The 19,348-nt window shown below is 43.6% G+C and overlaps 1 protein-coding gene across 3 annotated transcripts in view; it reads right to left on the minus strand.

Moving 5' to 3' along the window:
- Positions 1-19,348, minus strand: part of SYN1 (synapsin I) — a 116,053-nt gene that overhangs the window by 76,164 nt on the left and 20,541 nt on the right. For all 3 annotated transcript variants that reach the window (XM_079958701.1, XM_079958703.1, XM_079958702.1), the window contains exons 2-5: positions 16,737-16,794; positions 14,788-14,879; positions 3,254-3,410; positions 1,477-1,566 (exon numbers count right to left, since the gene is read on the minus strand). In XM_079958701.1, the coding sequence (XP_079814827.1) occupies positions 1,477-1,566; positions 3,254-3,410; positions 14,788-14,879; positions 16,737-16,794 (397 nt within the window). The remainder of the gene's footprint in view (positions 1-1,476; positions 1,567-3,253; positions 3,411-14,787; positions 14,880-16,736; positions 16,795-19,348) is intronic.

Here is a 19,348-nt window from a genome sequence, read left to right on the forward strand (position 1 = left end):
AGTGGAGGACTGTTCCCTGCAGATTGTGGCTCAGCTTGAAGAGGAAGGAATGGAGCAACTGCTTACAGCAATGGACTGTTTGGAGGTCAACCCCCCAGCACCACCACTGTGCCTAACAATTATACTAGGTGTTGAAAGAAGAGTTTAAAATAAAAACTCCCTATCTGCAGCTCTGTAGTTCATTGTTTTAAAGGCAAGGAGGAAACAGAAGGAAAGGGCGATTGGCAAGGGGGAGGGTTGCTAGATGATGATAGCAGATGCTAAGGAAAGAGGAACGACTGAAGCAAAGCAAAGCAAGAAAGAAGAGAAGCTTTTGGTGTTCAGAGGTGTGTACTACCTCTGACTGTGTGAGTAGCACAAAGCCATTGTGGCTAGCAGTCATGACCCTAGTTCCAGGAACAGCAAATGCAAACCATGGGTTGGGAAACCCCAGTCCAAGCCGCAGTCTCCTGACCAGCAAGGTGTGTCCATGGGAATACCATATAAGGAAGCATGTGACATATTTTGAATCTGAAAGCTGTGGGATCTCACCCCATGACATTTAAATCCAGTGCACAATGAGAGCTAGCCAACATTTAAGCCCATGACAGCCCCATTTGAAAATGGCAATGGGCCAAAACCATCAAAATGAATGTCAATAGGGACAAATGTCAGGTTCTGCACTTAGGCAGGAAGAACCAGATGCACAAATATAGGATGGGGGATACCTGGCTTACTAACAGTACATGTGAAAAGGATCTAGGGGTCCTAGTAGAACACATGCTTAACATGAGTCAACAGGGTGATTCAGCAGCAAAAGAAGCTAATGCTATTCTTGGCTGCATCAACAGAAGTCTAGTGTCCAGATCAAGGGAACTCATAGTCCCACTCACTTCTGCCTTGATCAGACCACACCTGGAGTCCAGTGTCCAATTCTGGCACAATTTAAGAAGGATGTTGACAAGCTGAAACGTGTGCAGAGGAGGGCAACCAGGATGAACCAGGGTCTGGAAACTAAGCCTTATGAGGAGTGCTTGAAGGAGCTGGGTACGTTTAGCCTAGAACAGAGGAGACTGAGAGGAGATATGATAGACAGCTTCAAATATCTTAAGGGCTGTCACATGGAGGAGGGAACAAGCTTGTTTTTTCCTGCTCTGGAAGGTAGGACTCGAACCAATGGCTTCAAGTTACAAGAAATGAGATTCCAACTAAACATTAGGAAGAACAGTAAGAGCTGTTTGGCAGTGGAATGGTCTCCCTCTGGGGGTTGTGGACTGTCCTTCCCTGGAGATTTTAAAGCAGAAGTTGGGTGGCCATCTGTCATGGATGCTTGAGTTGAGATTACGGCATTGCAAGGGGATGGACTAGATGACCTTCAGGGTCCCTTCCAACTCTACAAATCTATTATTCAAGCCTCTCTGATCACTGATCTAGCACGAAAAAGGAAGAAGAAATATGGTATCTCTAGCCCTCCCACCACACTCCAGCCCAACTTACCATCTCCTTGTGATTGGGGTAGAAGGTCTGGTCAATGAGTGGGAATTCTTCCGGTCCAAGTTTGCGAAAGAGGCGAACCATCTGGGCAAACTGTCAGGAGGACACCACAGGTAAGAGACAGAACAAGAAAGAGACCTTCTAAATCTGTTCTCGGCTCGCTTCTGTTCTAACTCTCCCATTTGCCTCTATTGCTTCCTTGAACCCCTTTTCCCCTCTGGGAGCTGCTGCTGCCTTCACAGACAGACATTCAAAACTCCACTTGGTGCAGGATGCTGCTGCTCAGCCACCACCAAAGTCCCCTTTGGGCATAGCAGCACCAGCTGCCCATCAGCTGCAGGCATAGGCGTCGACTCCATGGGGCCTGAGGGGGCCCGAGCCCCCTCAAAAATTCGTTTGGGGGGGCTCCACCCCCCCCCAATAATTTAAGAAAATTATTAGTTATATTATGCTTTGTAAAATCACAAAATTATGTTGGTATTTTTTATTTTCCTTGTTTGACAATAGTTACCTTTTAAAATACATTCAGTAATGAGTTAAAACGAAGCCACTCCCGATCTAGAGAGGGGGTGGGGTTGCGGGCTCTCGACCCATCAACAATCTCGCGGGGCTGGCGCCAGCCCCGCGCGAGAAGCGGGGATTCCCCCTAGCTTATTAATATTCACCGCCCACGGAGGCAGCCAAACGGCTGCCGCAAAGGGCGGGCCCTCACAGGTTCACTTAAGGTCGGGGCAGCCCGGGGCTCGCCCCTTTTGTTCCCCCAGCAGCAGCGGTTCTGAGGTCTTGGGCCCCCCCAATATTTTTTATAAGTCGGCGCCCCTGGCTGCAGGCCAAAATCAAAGTGGTGGTCATTACCTTAGCCTTCCTTCTTATGACCTTCTGCTCTGTTTCCCTTCTATTTATGAAGCAAGAACATGAGAACATAAGAAGAAGCCTGTTGGGTCAGGCCAAGAGGTCCTCTCCCATCCTGCTCCCACAGTGGCCAACCTGGCCACTGCCTGTGCATTGCGCCCATGGCATCCCAATGCCTGAGGCAGGCTGCCATATCCTTGCCTGGATCTGGTGAGCTTACAGCAACGTAAGAAGAGCCCTGCAGGATTAGGTGCCTCTAGTCCAGCATCCAGTTCCCACAGCAAACAACCAGAAGCCCATGGGAATCCTGCAAGCATAAGCGGAGCAGAACAGCACAGCAGTCTCCTCACAGGTTCTCCACCCACTGGGATTTGGAGGCCTAGTTCCTCCAATACTGGAAGCAATATAGCCCTCATGCCTAGTAGCCCCGGAAGACTTATCCTCCAAGAAAGGTGTCATCTATGCTCTAGAACAGCCTCTCTGCTTGAATCCTGCCAAGCCTGTTGCCCACAATTTAGTTAACACTTCTCCTGTTTATCCAAGGCTTTTAACTGGTTTTCACTGGCCATTCAAGTTTTAGTGTCTCAACTTTATGTCAATTTCTTTTTGGTTCCATGGGAAGAGAATGAGCAAATGAGCCCTGTGTACACATGATACCTGTAAAGTACATTCAAAACACATCCAGTCCCTCCAGGAATCCTGGGCTTCTTCATTCATTAAGGGTTTTGGATAATTATAATTCTCTAAGGGGTAAACAACAGTGCCCACAATTCTGTGAGGGGAAGAGTATGCTTTAAAGATAGAGTGTGTACACACCCCTAGTCCTTCAACTTGTGGGTATGCCAATAAACACTCCACTCCTTGTCACCACCTAGTCCAAAGCCTGCAGTCACAGTCCTTGCCCCAAACATCGGCTCCCCCCACTCACCACCCAGGGCTTGTCGCAAAAGTTGTACACAGAATGCAGGGAGTTGACGCTGGGCACTCCTGCATACTGCAGTCCTATCACGATGCCACGATGGTCTCCTCCACGGGCCATGCTGAAGGCGTGCTGACGGACCAGCACAAAGTCGGGCTTCAGGCTCCTAGAAGAAGAAGAAGAAGCAGCGTGATAATGAAGAATAAGGGTGGCCAGGAAAACCACTCTCCCCCCCCATCCTTGCTCATAAGGCCTGCTTCCTAGAGACACCAGGATCCCAGAATCTCGGCTCCCAGGTCTGTAATCTCTAATCTGCTGCATCTCAAAGATGAGACCAGGTGTTCTCTTGGACCATGTGCTTGCTTTCCTTTGACCACTGAAGGAGCCACATATTCTTTTCCAGGGCTAAATCAACCAGAATGCATCTGCTGAGTCCATACATTGGTGTTGTCTAGTACAATGGGCCCCTTCATGGATCACTGCCTTGCCGTGGCGAAGGGGCTTGAATAACTCAGAGAAGCTATGAACTATGCCGAGCAGGGCACCCAAGATGAACAGGTCATAGTGGAGAGTTTTGACCAAACGTGATCCACCTGGAGGAGGAACCGGCAAGCCACTCCAGTATCCCTGCCAAGAAAACTCCATGGACAAAGACAAAAGGCATATAAAAGTTATGACACTGGAAGATGAGCCCCTCAGGTCAGAAGGTGTCCAACATGCTACTGGGGAAGAGCGGAGGACAAGTACAAGTAGATCCAGAGCTGATGAAGCGGCTGGGCCAAAGCCGAAAGGACGCTCAGTTGCGGATATGCATGGAAGTGAAAGGAAAGTCCAATGCTGTAAAGAAAAATATTGCATAGGAACCTGGAATGTAAGAACCATGAACCTGGGTAAGTTGGATGTGGTCAAAAATGAGATGGCAAGAATAAATATTGACATCCTGGGCATCAGTGAACTAAAATGGACGGGAATGGGCGAATTCAGTTCGGATGACCATCATATCTACTACTGTGGGCAAGAAACCCGTAAAAGAAATGGAGTGGCCCTCATAGTCAACAAAAGAGTGGCGAAAGCTGTACTGGGATGCAATCCCAAAAATGATAGAATGATCTCGATACGAATCCAAGGCAGACCTTTTAACATCACAGTAATCCAAGTTTATGCACCAACTACTGCTGCTGAAGAAACTGAAATTGACAAATTCTATGAAGACTTACAAGACCTTATAGAATTGACACCAAAGAAGGATGTTCTTCTCATTATAGGGGATTGGAATGCTAAAGTAGGGAATCAAGAGATAAAAGGAACAACTGGTAAGTTTGGCCTTGGAGATCAAAACGAAGCAGGGCAAAGGCTAATAGAGTTCTGTCAAGAGAACAAACTGGTCATCACAAACACGCTTTTCCAACAACACAAGAGACGACTCTACACTTGGACATCACCAGATGGGCAGCATCGTAATCAGATTGATTATATTCTCTGCAGCCAAAGATGGAGAAGCTCTATACAGTCAGCAAAAACAAGACCTGGAGCTGACTGTGGCTCAGAGTGCCTGGACAGAGTGCCTGAAGAACTATGGGTGGAGGCTCGCAACATTATACAGGAGGCAGCAACAAAAACCATCCCAATGAAAAGGAAATGCAAGAAAGCAAAGTGGCTGTCCAACGAGGCCTTACAAATAGCAGGGGAGAGAAGGCAAGCAAAATGCGAGGGAGATAGTGAAAGATACAGGAAATTGAATGCAGATTTCCAAAAAATAGCAAGGAGAGACAAGAAGGCCTTCTTAAACGAGCAATGCAAAGAAATAGAGGAAAACAACAGAATGGGAAGAACCAGAGATCTGTTCAAGAAAATTGGAGATATGAAAGGAACATTTCGTACAAAGATTACCATAATAAAGGACAAAAGTGGTAAGGACCTAACAGAAGCAGAAGACATCAAGAAGAGGTGGCAAGAATACACAGAGGAATTATACCAGAAAGATATGGATGGCTCGTACACCCCAGGTAGTGTGGTTGCTGACCTTGAGCCAGACATCCTGGAGAGTGAAGTCAAATGGGCCTTAGAAAGCACTGCAAATAACAAGGCCAGTGGAAGTGATGATATTCCAGCTGAACTATTTAAAATTTTAAAAGATGATGCTGTTAAGGTGCTACACTCAATATGCCAGCAAATTTGGAAAACTCAGCAGTGGCCAGAGGATTGGAGAAGATCAGTCTACATCCCAATCCCAAAGAAGGGCAGTGCCAAAGAATGCTCCAACTACCGCACAATTGCACTCATTTCACACGCTAGCAAGGTTATGCTTAAAATTCTACAAGGCAGGCTTAAGCAGTATGTGGACCGAGAACTCCCAGAAGTGCAAGCTGGATTTCGAAGGGGCAGAGGAACCAGAGACCAAATTGCAAACATGCGCTGGATTATGGAGAAAGCTAGAGAGTTCCAGAAACACATCTACTTCTGCTTCATTGACTATGCAAAAGCCTTTGACTGTGTCGACCATGGCAAACTATGGCAAGTTCTTAAAGAAATGGGAGTGCCTGATCACCTCATCTGTCTCCTGAGAAATCTCTATGTGGGACAAGAAGCTACAGTTAGAACTGGATATGGAACAACTGATTGGTTCAAAATTGGGAAAGGAGTACGGCAAGGCTGCATATTGTCTCCCTGCTTATTTAACTTATATGCAGAATTCATCATGCGAAAGGCAGGGCTGGATGAATCCCAAGCCGGAATTAAGATTGCCGGAAGAAATATCAACAACCTCAGATATGCAGATGACACAACCTTGATGGCAGAAAGTGAGGAGGAATTAAAGAACCTTTTAATGAGGGTGAAAGAGGAGAGCGCAAAATATGGTCTGAAGCTCAACATCAAAAAAACGAAGATCATGGCCACTGGTCCCATCACCTCCTGGCAAATAGAAGGGGAAGAAATGGAGGCAGTGAGAGATTTTACTTTCTTGGGCTCCATGATCACTGCAGATGGTGACAGCAGTCACGAAATTAAAAGACGCCTGCTCCTTGGGAGAAAGGCGATGGCAAACCTAGACAGTGTCTTAAAAAGCAGAGACATCACCTTGCCAACAAAGGTCCGTATAGTTAAAGCCATGGTTTTCCCAGTAGTGATGTATGGAAGTGAGAGCTGGACCATCAAGAAGGCTGATCGCCGAAGAATTGATGCTTTTGAATTATGGTGCTGGAGGAGACTCTTGAGAGTCCCATGGACCGCAAGAAGATCAAACGTATCCATTCTTAAGGAAATCAGCCCTGAGTGCTCACTGGAAGGACAGATCGTGAAGCTGAGGCTTCAATACTTTGGCCACCTCATGAGAAGAGAAGACTCCCTGGAAAAGACCCTGATGTTGGGAAAGATGGAGGGCACAAGGAGAAGGGGACGACAGAGGACAAGATGGTTGGACAGTGTTCTCGAAGCTACAAACATGAGTCTGACCAAACTGTGGGAGGCAGTGGAAGACAGGAGTGCCTGGCGTGCTCTGGTCCATGGGGTCACGAAGAGTCGGACACGACTAAACGACTAAACAACAACAACAACAAGTACAATGGGTAGCTCAGATTCTCTTTTATCCTACAGCCCTCCTATCTCCTTTCTGTGGGATGTAATCCACTGGAGCAGTCAAGTACCACACTGCTTGTTTTGCTAGAGTGCACATGCAGGGGATGTTGGTCCAGCCAGTCAAACCTCCTGTCACACCTGGCTGGAGCACCCTTCCTTTGCATGTGACCAGTAGGGGGCGTGACCTTTCCAGACCTGGTGAAAGGCCAAGTCGCGTAGCTACCTCCCTCCCCTCTTTTTCATCCTGTCTGCTTCCTGCTTCACCTGGACTGCACTGCTGCTCTCAGCCACCAGTCCCTGGGTTATCTCCCATATGGGGTAAACCTATTTGTGCTTATTTGTAACCTCAAGCCGTAAGCCTGCCTTCAAGGATCACACTGTGTTCTGCCTGATCCTGAGTAAACTTATTTTTGTTATTTATGAATAAAGACTGTGGTGTCTTTATTCTTTTAGGAGGAGGGACAAAGGGGGTCTTACCAGGAATAAAAGAATTTAAGAGATTCTAACGAATCTGCAACCAGCTACCTGTTGTGTAAAGGGGGAATGCACTCTGCTATCGCGAGTTAGGAAGGATAATATTAATCAATATATCCTCTCCTGTTACCCACAACATTCCCACAAAGGGTTATTGGCCCCAGTGTTGCGTATTTTTGAAGGATTGCAAAGGATTGAGATCCTAAGCTGAAGAGTATTTTTCTTTGTCTATTTCCTGGTAAGAACATGGTCTATTGCGCCATTGTGTGAGGGAATTAAGCACACCTCCTTCCCTTGGAGTTCACAGTACCTAAGACAGTAAAGAGCTGTTTTTACTTTTGAGATTTTTGAGATTTTAATTTTGAAATTTTGGCAAATTTTTGAATTTTTGAATATTTTTGAAATTTTTGATTTTTAAGATGGCTAGTGTGGTTTTTGATGAAGATGCAGGGCCAAGAATGCCTAAGCTGAATGAACATAATTTTGTTCACTGGAAGCAACATTTGATAGTACTCCTAGAATCAAGAGATTTTGGATGCTATTGAAAGTCCTAAGCCTAGTGGCTCGAGTGAAGAGGACTTAGCAAAAATTAGATTATGGAAGCTACAAAATAGCAAAGCCAAGACTATTATTTTTGATGGACTTAAAGATGAACAGTTATCACAGGTTAACTGCAGAGATGATGCGTCTCATATTTTAAATGATTTAGAGCGCATGTATGTGTGGGATGTGAAACACAAGAGCAGTCAAGTACAACATTCCTAGAGTGAACATGTTTACACATGGGGAGGGATGTTTGTCCAGCCAGCAGGTAAACTTCCTGTTTCCTTCTGGGCTGGGACAGACTTCCTCTGCATGTGACTAGAGGTGGGTGTGGCCTCACCTGTGCAGGTAATGACAAAAGCACAGGGCAGGGCAGCCATCTCTCTCTTTCACCACATGCATCGAAGAAACAACATCTACTGAGCCTAGAGAGGACAAAGAGACTGTCTTCTTATAAGATAGATTCCAAGTGTATGTTACTTCATTAAGCTAAGTCTGCCTTCTGGGATCTGATTGTGAACAGAATGTGAGTAAACTCTTTTTATACTTTTGTAAAAGACTGTGTCGTCTCTTATATTTTATGAGGGAATAAGGGGAAATACCAGAACAGTTATTATAGAGGCTTTAGCGAGCCTGAGCAAATGTAGCCGCTGCAAATTTAAAAGAAGGGAATGTTACTCTGCTGAAATTGTGGAACTTGTTAACACAAGTTGGATAAGGATATAATCAGACTATATATCCTCTCCTGCATCCCTGAACATTCCCACAGTATGGAGATACCATGAAATGCTCTCATAGGATGCTGTTGCATGAGCTTTTTAAACTGAGGATGAACCATAAAGCAGAATTCTCAAAGCATATAAATGAGTTTACTGCTATAGTACAAAAGATTCAACTCATGGAAAGTCCACTCAGTGAAGATATGAAGACTTCTTTCTTCCTAGCATCATTAGGATCCAAATTTGATGTATTTGCTTGATTATAAAGAAGGTTTAACTTTTAAAGATCTGACTGCATATTTGAGACAGGAATGCAAAGCAAGAGCAGAGTCTCCAGTCCAAAATGTGAGGAGTAAAGACACTAATTATGCGTCTAGACAGTTTACAAAGGCCAAAGACACACCCAAGAAGGTTGTGTGCTTTAAGTATAACAAAGAGGGCCACATTGCAAGGAACTGTAAGGATCCAAACAAGAAAAAGAAAAGAAGGGGAAATGTGAACACACCTTACTTTTGCAAGAAAAGAGTTTAACTGTTCAGAGACATGAAAATAAATCAAACAAATGGATTGTTGACTCTGGAGCTTCTTCACATTTTGGATATAAAAAGGACCATTTTACTGATATTAATGATATTGTTGAAATTCATATTGAAATTGCAGGTGGCAATGTTGTTAAACCTCAAGGTGCAGGTTCTGGAACTTTGAAATGTAATATAAACAATGAAGCAATGGATACTATTGTGGAAAGAGTTTTATATGTTCCACAACTGAGTTGTAATATGCTTAGTGTGTCCAGTTTGGACAGAAAATGTTTTCAAATAACGTTTGGTAATGGAGAATGTAATGTGACTAAGAATGTTCAAGCCAGATGAAGAAGGGAGAATCATAGCTGTCCAAATCAAATGGCAAGGCGAGAAATTAATAATTGTCGGGATCTATGCACCAAATGGAAATAAGACTGATTTTTACAGATCATTGGAAGAAAAACTATTTGAGTACATGGACCAAAAAATCGTAATAATGGGAGATATGAATGGTGTGGTATCATTGGAAATGGATAGATTAAGAGAGGCAAAGAATAAAGAAGGGAAACTGCCTAAGACGTTTTTTACGATGATGAAGAACTGCAACTTGATTGATATCTGGAGACTTAGGCACCCCTTGGAGAAGCAATTTACTCATTATTCAGAACCGAATCAGTCAATGTCAAGAATAGATCAAATTTGGGTTTCGAACGAACTGACACCAAGAATCCATCAAATTGAAATACAAGCCAGAGTGATCTCAGATCACAATCCCATAGAATTGGAGTTAAAAGGCTTTGAAGAGAGATCATTTAGGTGGCGATTGAATGATAATTTGTGGGACGATCAGAAGATGGTTGAAAAAGCGCAAAAGAAACTATCCGAATATTTTATGGACAATGTGGACAAAGGTACCAAAATGAGTATTGTTTGGGACGCAAGCAAAGCAGTAATGAGAGGTTTATTGATCCAACAAAATGCATTGAAGAAAAACAATAAGGAAAAAAGGATAAAAGAAATTTCAGGACAGATCATGGACTATGAGCAAAAATTGATCAAAAAACCTAACAATTTGAAAATAAAGCAGGAAATAAAGATTTTACAAACACAATTTGCGATGATATTAAACAAAGAAGTTGAGTGGAACATCAAAAGGCTAAGACAGAAAAGTTTTGAATCAGCAAATAAATCAGGAAAATGGCTTGCGTGGCAACTGAAAAAAAGAAAGGAGCAGCAGAATACAATCAATAAAATTATGATAAAGGGAGAAGAGACAACCGACCCGAAAGAGATAAGAGAAGGATTCTTGGACTTTTACAAGCAATTATATAAAAACAAAGAAAGGAACAATAAGAAGAAAATAGAAAGATATCTAAGAGAGAAAATGGTGCAAAAGATCCCGACAGACCAAAAAGACCAGCTGAATGCCCCAATAGAAAAAGAAGAAGTACAAGAAGCGATAAAGGACTTGAAAAGAGGGAAAGCCCCAGGACCAGACGGGTTCACATCAAGTTATTACAAAGAAATGAAAGAGGTGTTGACGACCCCACTGACCGTCGTTATGAACAATATCTTAAAAGAAAGAGACATTCCAGAAACGTGGAAAGAAGCATATATAACATTAATCCCAAAACAAGACTCTGACTTAACACAAGTCAAAAATTATAGGCCTATTTCGCTTCTGAATATAGATTATAAGATCTTTGCAGGAATTCTAGCAAAGAGACTGAAAAAGATATTAATAAAGATTATTCACAAAGATCAAGCAGGCTTCCTACCAGGCAGACAACTGAGAGATAACATAAGAACTATAATTAATGTCATAGAATATCTGTCTGATAGGTGTGACAAACCAGCGACTCTAATGTTTGTGGATGCAGAAAAGGCCTTTGACAACATAATTTGGGAATTTATGTTGAAGAATTTAGAACATATGGAGGTTGGTCAAGAGTTTTTCAATGGCATAAAGGCAATCTATACAGAACAGAGAGCAAAATTAATAGTGAACAATGTTATCACTGAAGATATAAAAATATCTAAAGGAACAAGACAAGGTTGCCCGCTATCGCCATTGTTATTTATAACGGTTCTGGAAGTCTTTCTAAATGCAATTAGACAAAACAAACAAATAAAGGGGGTAGCAGTAGGTCAAAATGAGTATAAAGTTAAAGCCTTTGCCGACGATTTGGTACTGACTATGGAAGAACCAGCAGAAAGTATAGAGGAGGTACTGGACGAGATGGACAAATTTGGTACGGTGGCAGGATTCAGATTGAATAAAAGAAAGACAAAAATGATTGTAAAAAATATGGATCAAAAGATGATCGATTTAATGCAACAACGAACAGAGATAGAGGTGGTGAAAAAGGTTAAATATTTGGGAATTTGGGTAACAGCCAAGAATATTGATCTATACCAAAATAATTACATCCCGGTATGGAAGGGAATAAAGAAGGATCTGGAGGTGTGGGCCAGAATGAAATTATCATTTTGGGGAAGAATTTCTACAATAAAAATGACGGTGCTACCAAAGATGTTATTCCTATTTCAGACCTTACCCATATTAAAGGGTACAGGAATTTTTAAAGAATGGCAAAAAGTGATTTCAAGGTATATCTGGCAGGGGAAGAAGCCTAGAATAAAATTTAAATTACTGACGGATGTAAAAGAAAGAGGAGGCTTCGCCCTGCCAGATATGAGACTATACTATGAAGCAGCCTGTCTATGCTGGTTAAAAGAATGGATAAAGTTAGAAAATAATGAATTATTAGATCTTGAAGGATTTGATAACAGATTTGGGTGGCACGCGTATCTTTGGTGTGACAAAAAAAGGGTTCATAAAGGATTTGGAAACCACATCTTCAGGGGTTCACTAATAGAGGTTTGGGAGAGATACAAGAATATACTGGAACCAAAAGTTCCACACTGGCTGTCCCCGTTAGAGGTAATAACTGTGAAGAAGATTAATATGAGAAATAAATGGGCCACTTATGGGGAACTGATAGTTAAAGAGGGAGGAAAATGGAAACTGAAGCCATATGAACAAGTTAAAGATCTAGTTTATGATTGGTTGCACCATTACCAAGTTAATGAAATATTTAAAAAAGATCTGAAGGAAAAGGGTTATGTGGAAAGGGAATCAAATTTCCAAAAGGACATTATAAATAATGAGTATAAAATTCTGTCAAAAATGTATAAGATATTGCTGGAATGGAATACGAAAGATGAAGAGGTCAAATCGGTAATGATACAGTGGGCAAAGGATTTTGGGTACAATATTCAATTTGAAGATTGGGAAAAACTGTGGAAAGAGCATTTAAAATTTACAGCATGTATCACACTGAAGGAGAATGTGATGAAAATGTTTTATAGATGGTATATGACACCTGTAAAATTAGCAAAGATGTATAAGGTTGATAACAAATGTTGGAAGTGCAAAGATAAGGAAGGGACATTCTTTCATCAGTGGTGGGAATGTAAGAAAGTGAAAAGTTTTTGGGAAATGATATATAATGAGTTGAAAAAAATGTTAAGATATACTTTTGCGAAAAAACCCGAAGCTTTTCTTTTAGGTATGGTAGGAAAGGACATCAGAAGAAAGGACTGTAAGCTTTTCCAGTATGCGGTAACGGCAGCCAGAATCCTGTTGGCTCAGAAGTGGAAACAAGAGGAAATACCGACGATAGAAGAATGGAGACTAAAAATGACAGACTATGCAGAACTGGACAAATTAACTGGGAAAATTAGATATACTAAAGATCAAAAGTTCATCGAAGACTGGGGGAAATTTGTGGATTATCTGAAAAATATATGTGGTGTGAACACAACGCTAGCGGGATTTAAAGAGGCACTGTAAAAAAAGAAAATAAGTATTGTTTATGAGAAATAATAGGAGTAAGGAGGAAAAATGGCAATACGAAAGAAGGGAATGTGTATTAAAGGTGTAACTACGGATGATTGTCAGAGACGTTGAAGGAAGTCAAAAAATAACTATGATTTGTTGTATGCGGGATTGAACGAAGAATTGGAGGGAATTTTATAAAATGTATAATAATAAAAATTATCATTAAAAAAAAGAAAGCCCTTTTTTCAGGGCAAAAAAAAAAAAAAAAAAGAATGTTCAAGCCAAGCTAATAAATGGCATATATGAGGTTGATCTTTCAGAGAAGCAGTCTGCTAAGGTGGCACACTCAAACCATAAGCATGAGGCGGACCTGGAGCTGTGGCACAGAAGACTTGGACACAGAGACACCAACACCATTCTGGATCTACAGAAAAGAGCTTGCAAGGGGACTGCAGGTAACAAAGAGCAACACAACACCAACAAAATGTATAAGTTAAACTTTCATTTCCTCCTTGGACCGAGCAGAGAAGCAACAAAGTGCTTGACATAGTCTACAGTGACTTATGTGGACCTAAGAATGTTCCCTCAATGGGGAAGAACAGGTACATACCAATATTTCTTGATGATTTTTCAAAGTATTGTGCAGTGTTATTTCATCAAGGAAAAGAGTGAAATGCTGGAAATGTTCAAGGACTAACTTGCGATGGTGAAGAACAAATTCCAGAGAGCTCCAGCTATGCTAATGACTGACAACAGGGGTGAATATTGTTCAAATGACATGCTATCTCTCCAAGCGAAGGAAGGAATTGAGCATGTAACCACAATTCCTGATACCCCACAACAGAACTCCATAGATGAGAGAAAGTTCAGGTCCATCATAGAGATGACAAGATGCATGTTAAAGGATGCATCCCTGCCCCATAAGTTGTGGGCAGACGCAGCATGCACTGCAGTGTAACTCCAGAACAGATTGCCAACAAAGGGAGCTGAACGCACACCTTTTGAACTTTGTCACTGCAGAACTCCCAACCTTAAATAAGTTGGAGTTCTTGTTATTAAATGTACCAAGAAAAAAGCACACCAAGAACTCAGGCCAATGTAAGTTTCAATAGTGGGAGTGGTCCCTCAATCAATAGTCAATAGTAACAAAAACTAATCAATTCAAAAGTATGTATTCTGACAAGGATTACAAACTCAAATAGAGATTACAAACTCTAAGAGATTACAAACTCAAACTCATAAAGATATGTATAACACAATAATTCGTTACAAAGATTTTCTCTTTTTTACTCGACAATAATGTTGATCCTTATAATTTATCAGCTTGCAGATGGAGACTCAGTTTCAAGCATAGAGCAGAAGTCAGAAGTCAATTATGGATTAAAAACCAGGACAGGGCCCTGTTTCGATGTATTCACCTTCATCAGCTAATTTTTAAAGGGTCGTGTAAGTTTGAAGACTTTCGGATAAATATATCCTGTTATTTACGTTTCTCAGGGATAACAAGTACGTGTGGGTAGATCAAGGTGTGCGCACAGAAAAGCTGAAGATACACGTTTGCCTCATCTTAGAAAGGAAAGCGCTTCCAAGGGTGCTTCCAGATGACCTGATTTTTAAGCATTCATCCTGCTTTGTTTACATGGAGATTAGGTGACATTAGATATTTAAGGAGCATTCATCCTGAATTGTTTGCAGGGAAATTAGATGACAGGACCACCAACCTTTATTTGCTGTGTGGGATTGGATCCCACTCTAAAATACCCACTGTGTGGAAGTGCCTTGAAGCATGAGCAGAGAAAACACTTGGGCACCTGAGTCAAAACAAGCTGAATGAGCCACCGAAGGACAGGCACTGCCACTTACCTGACTACCTTAACACCGTTGCGTATAACCTCCATGTCAACGGAGAAGTTGCCATTGGCATGAGCCACCAGGTTGAGATCGGAGAACTCTGCCTGCAGGAGACACCCACAAGACCTAGTCATGGACCAAGCAGCACACACAGTACAGTCAGCAGCCCCCCTCCTGACTCTATGGAGGGACCAGGGATACACAGAAAGCCTGAAAGGCAGGGCAGTTCGCAGGTTCGCAACTGGAATGGTTTCCTGTGCTGACTTAAGTCCCAGGAAACCCCGTGGTCCTTTCAAGAATCTCTTCAGTAAGAAGATCGGGAATTTTATTTATTTATAAATGTTTTTAGACTGCCTTTCTGTGTACACTCATCCAGTGCAGCTACAACAGAATACATAGAACCAAAAAGCTACCACACGCCTCACTCAAGGGCATTGGACTGGTATTAGCAGAGCCATCTGTCCCATAGGGAAGCCCCAGCTTTGCCAGCAGCCTCCCCTTTCCCTGCACACCCACCAGCTGCCACATTGCTCTCCCGCAGTGGCATGGGGGAGAGTTGCCCTCCCGATGGCTGACAGTTCGCAGCTTCGCCATCCCCCCACTATCTGCAGTAATTTGGGGGCGCTGGGTGGATATTTGCACCCCTGTGCCACATCTGCTAAAGAAAGCCTGGTCCAAGGGGGAAAAGCACAATTTCACATCGCAGCAGTTAAAAGAAGCCCATTTTTAACCAGGGCTTGAGCTGATTGACATCCAACGCCTTTTAAAAATATGTTGGGGAGGGGGAGGTTAATCGTATTGTTTTTGTTTTTATTAAGTATTGTTTTTATATTGTGATTTTATGTTGTAACTGCTCTGAAATGTGCAGGTATAGGGTGGTGTGCAAATTTAAGAATAAATAAAATTAATGAATAAATGGTGTATGTGCATTTTGCACAAGGTCGGTAGACTTTGGGGTTCAAGTAAAAGAAGAAAGCAGCTCCAACCAACCTGAATTCCGCCTCCCCCATTGCAAGGCTCATTCTCAGTTCACATGAACTCAGTGTGCACCCAAAACACAACAGACTTCACCATAATGCGCAGAGGTTCCTCCAACGACAAACCAACAATTAAATGCCAATGCATCTATCAATCTTCAGAAGAGATTCAGAATATGATGCACAATTGTTTGAGCTGAACACTTTTCTTATAGGGGTTTACATAGGTCTGCTTTCCGTTGCATGTTGTGTGTTTTTGTATGTGTGAATCTGCTTGTTTGTTTCCCCTTTGGAATAAAAAAGGGGGAGACAAAGTGATGTTAAAAGGATTCTCAGAAAGTAAGACTTCTTGGAAACTGCTGACCTAAACCATCACCCCTGAGTTTCACTTCCTGCTCTCACTGTGGTTGTTGCGTCCATTATTTCTGAGTCAGGCAGAGGTTTGCGCCAGTGGCTCAGCCACAAAAGCTGCCTCAGGACCTTGCCCTGGGCTCAGCCTCAGGCTGGGGGAAGAGAGTAAACAATAAACGGCAACTTTGCCTCCCCCAGGGAGGACGGAGAGGGTCAGGATGAGGCCGGAGCTTCTTTCATAAATGGGCAGCGTGCTCACCTATTGCCAACTGCAGACACACATGGTGTCTTCAGGGTTTAAAATGTGAGCTTCCTCAGTGACAAATTTTGGCGATGTGCATGCAGGCGACTAGTGTCAGTCTGGGGTCACAAACAGGACCACAGGTTTGAGGAGTTCTGCTCTTAGATCAGTTGGCCCCATAGGGAGCTGGGGGAGGCCCAAATTTGATGTGCATTGCCATTCAAACGATGTGTGTGCACATCATGTGAACAATTATGCAGGGTGGGGCTTAGCTGGCCCACCCATATATTATTCACGTTGGCACCCTTGGTTGGCCCCAAGGAGTGCTCTGGATCAGCCTGAGCCCATAAGGCTTTTGGCTCTTGAGTCCCCCACACTGGACACTGGCTTACCTGCTCAACTTTGATGTCCATCTCCCCATGAAGCTTCTTCCCCTTGAAATATTTTGCCCTAGAAGAAGAAAGGCATTGTTAATGTCTCTGGCAGTAAGCAAAACACCACATTTAGCTCAGTTGGTAGAGCAGGAGACTCTTAATCTTGGGGTCGTGGGTTTGAGTCCCATGGGTTGGACTAGACAATCCTCATGGTCCCTTCCAACTCTACGATTCTACAATTCTAATCTTGTCTGCATGGCCACACCACAGCCACAGTACAACAGGGCTGGATCCGAGCCAGGCCTATGAAGCCAAAAAGTATCGATCCAATTCAAAGCACAAGACCCGCTTCCTCAGAGGTGGGGCCCCTGTGGTCCTCCAGATGCTGCTAGATCCCCAACTCCCATCAGTCAGCATGCACAATGGTCTGGGATGGCGGAGGCTGGAGACCAAAAGCCTCTGCAGAACCACAGGTTTCTCCCTGCCTTGAACTGGAGGGAACAGAAGTCCTGGGGTGATATGCAATGTGAAGTAGTTCTGTCAGCAAAAGGATTTCTGCAGCACAATGGAAGCCCCCCCCCCCTCACACAGCCTAAATCTAGTCTAGGGGTTCCCTCCAACCCTCTAGAGCAGATCTGGAGTGGACTCAAGGCACACACAACTGGAAGGGAAGGGAAGGGGAAATCCTGCTGCCCAGTGGTAATCCTTGTGCTGGCAGGACGGCTTAGTACAATCCTGATCCTGGAAGCTGAATTTGAGCAAGGATGGAGCATGAATGTGTGTGGCTATCTGCTGTTAAAGAATATTCCAGCCTTGGTCAGCATCTTTTCTGAGCACAATCATTCCTGCCTGCTCTGCGCTGCATTATTGTATTACTGACATTTAAAACAGAATTCCTCTATCTTTGAGATCGGTTCCTACCCAAAGAAACATATGGAACATGGCCTCCATCTCTTCCAAAACGCATCAAGGCCTTCCAGAATCTAAAGATGGTTGGGTGCACTAAATGTGCAGTACTTAGTCATCTGTCACCAAGGAACCAGGCGTATTTTCTCCCAGCAGCGCTCCTGGCATGGGGACATCACATCATCAAAGCTCAGTATTTTGTTCCTGGGGAAATGAAACTCTCCCTTCCTCCTCCCACTTCCCATATTGCTGTTGTTTGTTTGTTTGTTTGTTTAACTGCTGTGTAAAGTGTGGTTGTTCAAATTATGGCAGTCTCCAATCTCCCCACAACTCTTGGTATTTTGCTGCCTGCAGCGGAAAATCAAAATTTGACACTCTAGGTACATATATTTTTAGCACCCACTCTAGTCATGGTTATAATTTGTTTCAAGCTGGTTCTAATAATGTGTTCTAATACTGCTGCGACCTGGGGCCTGCTGGTGGATAATAAATCTAATGATAATAATAGTAATTTTTAAATGGTGGTCCGCCTTCCACTCATTAACATGGGGCTCATGAATCCACCAGGACATTCACACAAGCCTCACAGAAGCGCACGGGAGCCACACAACCCTTCTGTTTCCAAAAAGCAGTCAGAGATGCCACTGGACTTTCACAAACAATGCATGAAACGGAGGTTCATTCCCTGTGTACATGGAAGGTCCATGCAACCATCAAGGCAAACAGCCACCGACGGACCTTCCATTGCCACTGTTTCCAGAGTTAGCCATCACAAATGTCTTTAATATGGAATCATGAAGAGCCACAAAGGCTATTTTATACCCTCACAGTCAGAGCCAGTCCACCGCTATATACCAGCGGCTGAGAATTGAATGTCAGGAGAGAACTCAAGTCCAGCTGGCAGGCTCTGCACAGGCACCTGGCTGGCCACTGTGAGAAGAGGGTGCTGGACTCTCTCCTATGTTCTCATCAGCTTGGGTGACTAAATCCACTGGCGGTGTCCTTTAGTCCACAAAAACTGATGCTATAATGGGTTGGCCTTTAAGGTACCACAGGACTTTGCAGTGTGCATATTTTAAAACCAGGACTCTGTTAAATCTTATTTTACAGCCACCTAACCTAGAGGCTTGTGGTAGTGAAATCCACCACACCTAGTGGCAATGAATTCCACAGGCTAGTTACATGTTCTGTGAAGCAATATTTCCTTTTGTCTCTCCTGGCCTCCTATTGAGGCCATCAATGGCTGCAAAGACAGTTAACCCACAGGCACAATCACAGCTGGTCAGGGCCAGGGCTTTGGGGTCCATTTTGCAGCCCATTCCAATCCCCTTTCAGCAAATCCAGTTCTTGTAATATGGCGCCCCCTCGTGCCCACACACAAACATTCAGGTTCGTGGGAAATGGGCAGGGTAGGCAGGCAGGCAGGGCAGCAGGACCTTTGGAATTTTGCTTCCAGCTCTGAGGGAGTCTAGACACACAGCAGCTAAAAATAAGAAGCTTTCCCCTCCGTTTACAGCTCAGTTTCCTCTCACCAACCAAATGCCCAGCAGGGACAGGACGGCGCAAACTGAAAGACGCAGCAGCAGCAGCAGCAGCAGCGAGGGAGCCCGGCTGCAGACACACAGCTTAGAAGGGGAAAGCCAGGACCCAGCAGAGGGGCTTGCGCATAAGCGCACCTGTCAGGGACTCAGCGGGAGCGCAGGGAGGAGAGGAGATGGAGAGCG

This window comes from Podarcis cretensis (genome assembly GCF_951804945.1).
Source record: "Podarcis cretensis genome assembly, chromosome: 17".
Lineage (NCBI taxonomy): Eukaryota > Metazoa > Chordata > Lepidosauria > Squamata > Lacertidae > Podarcis > Podarcis cretensis.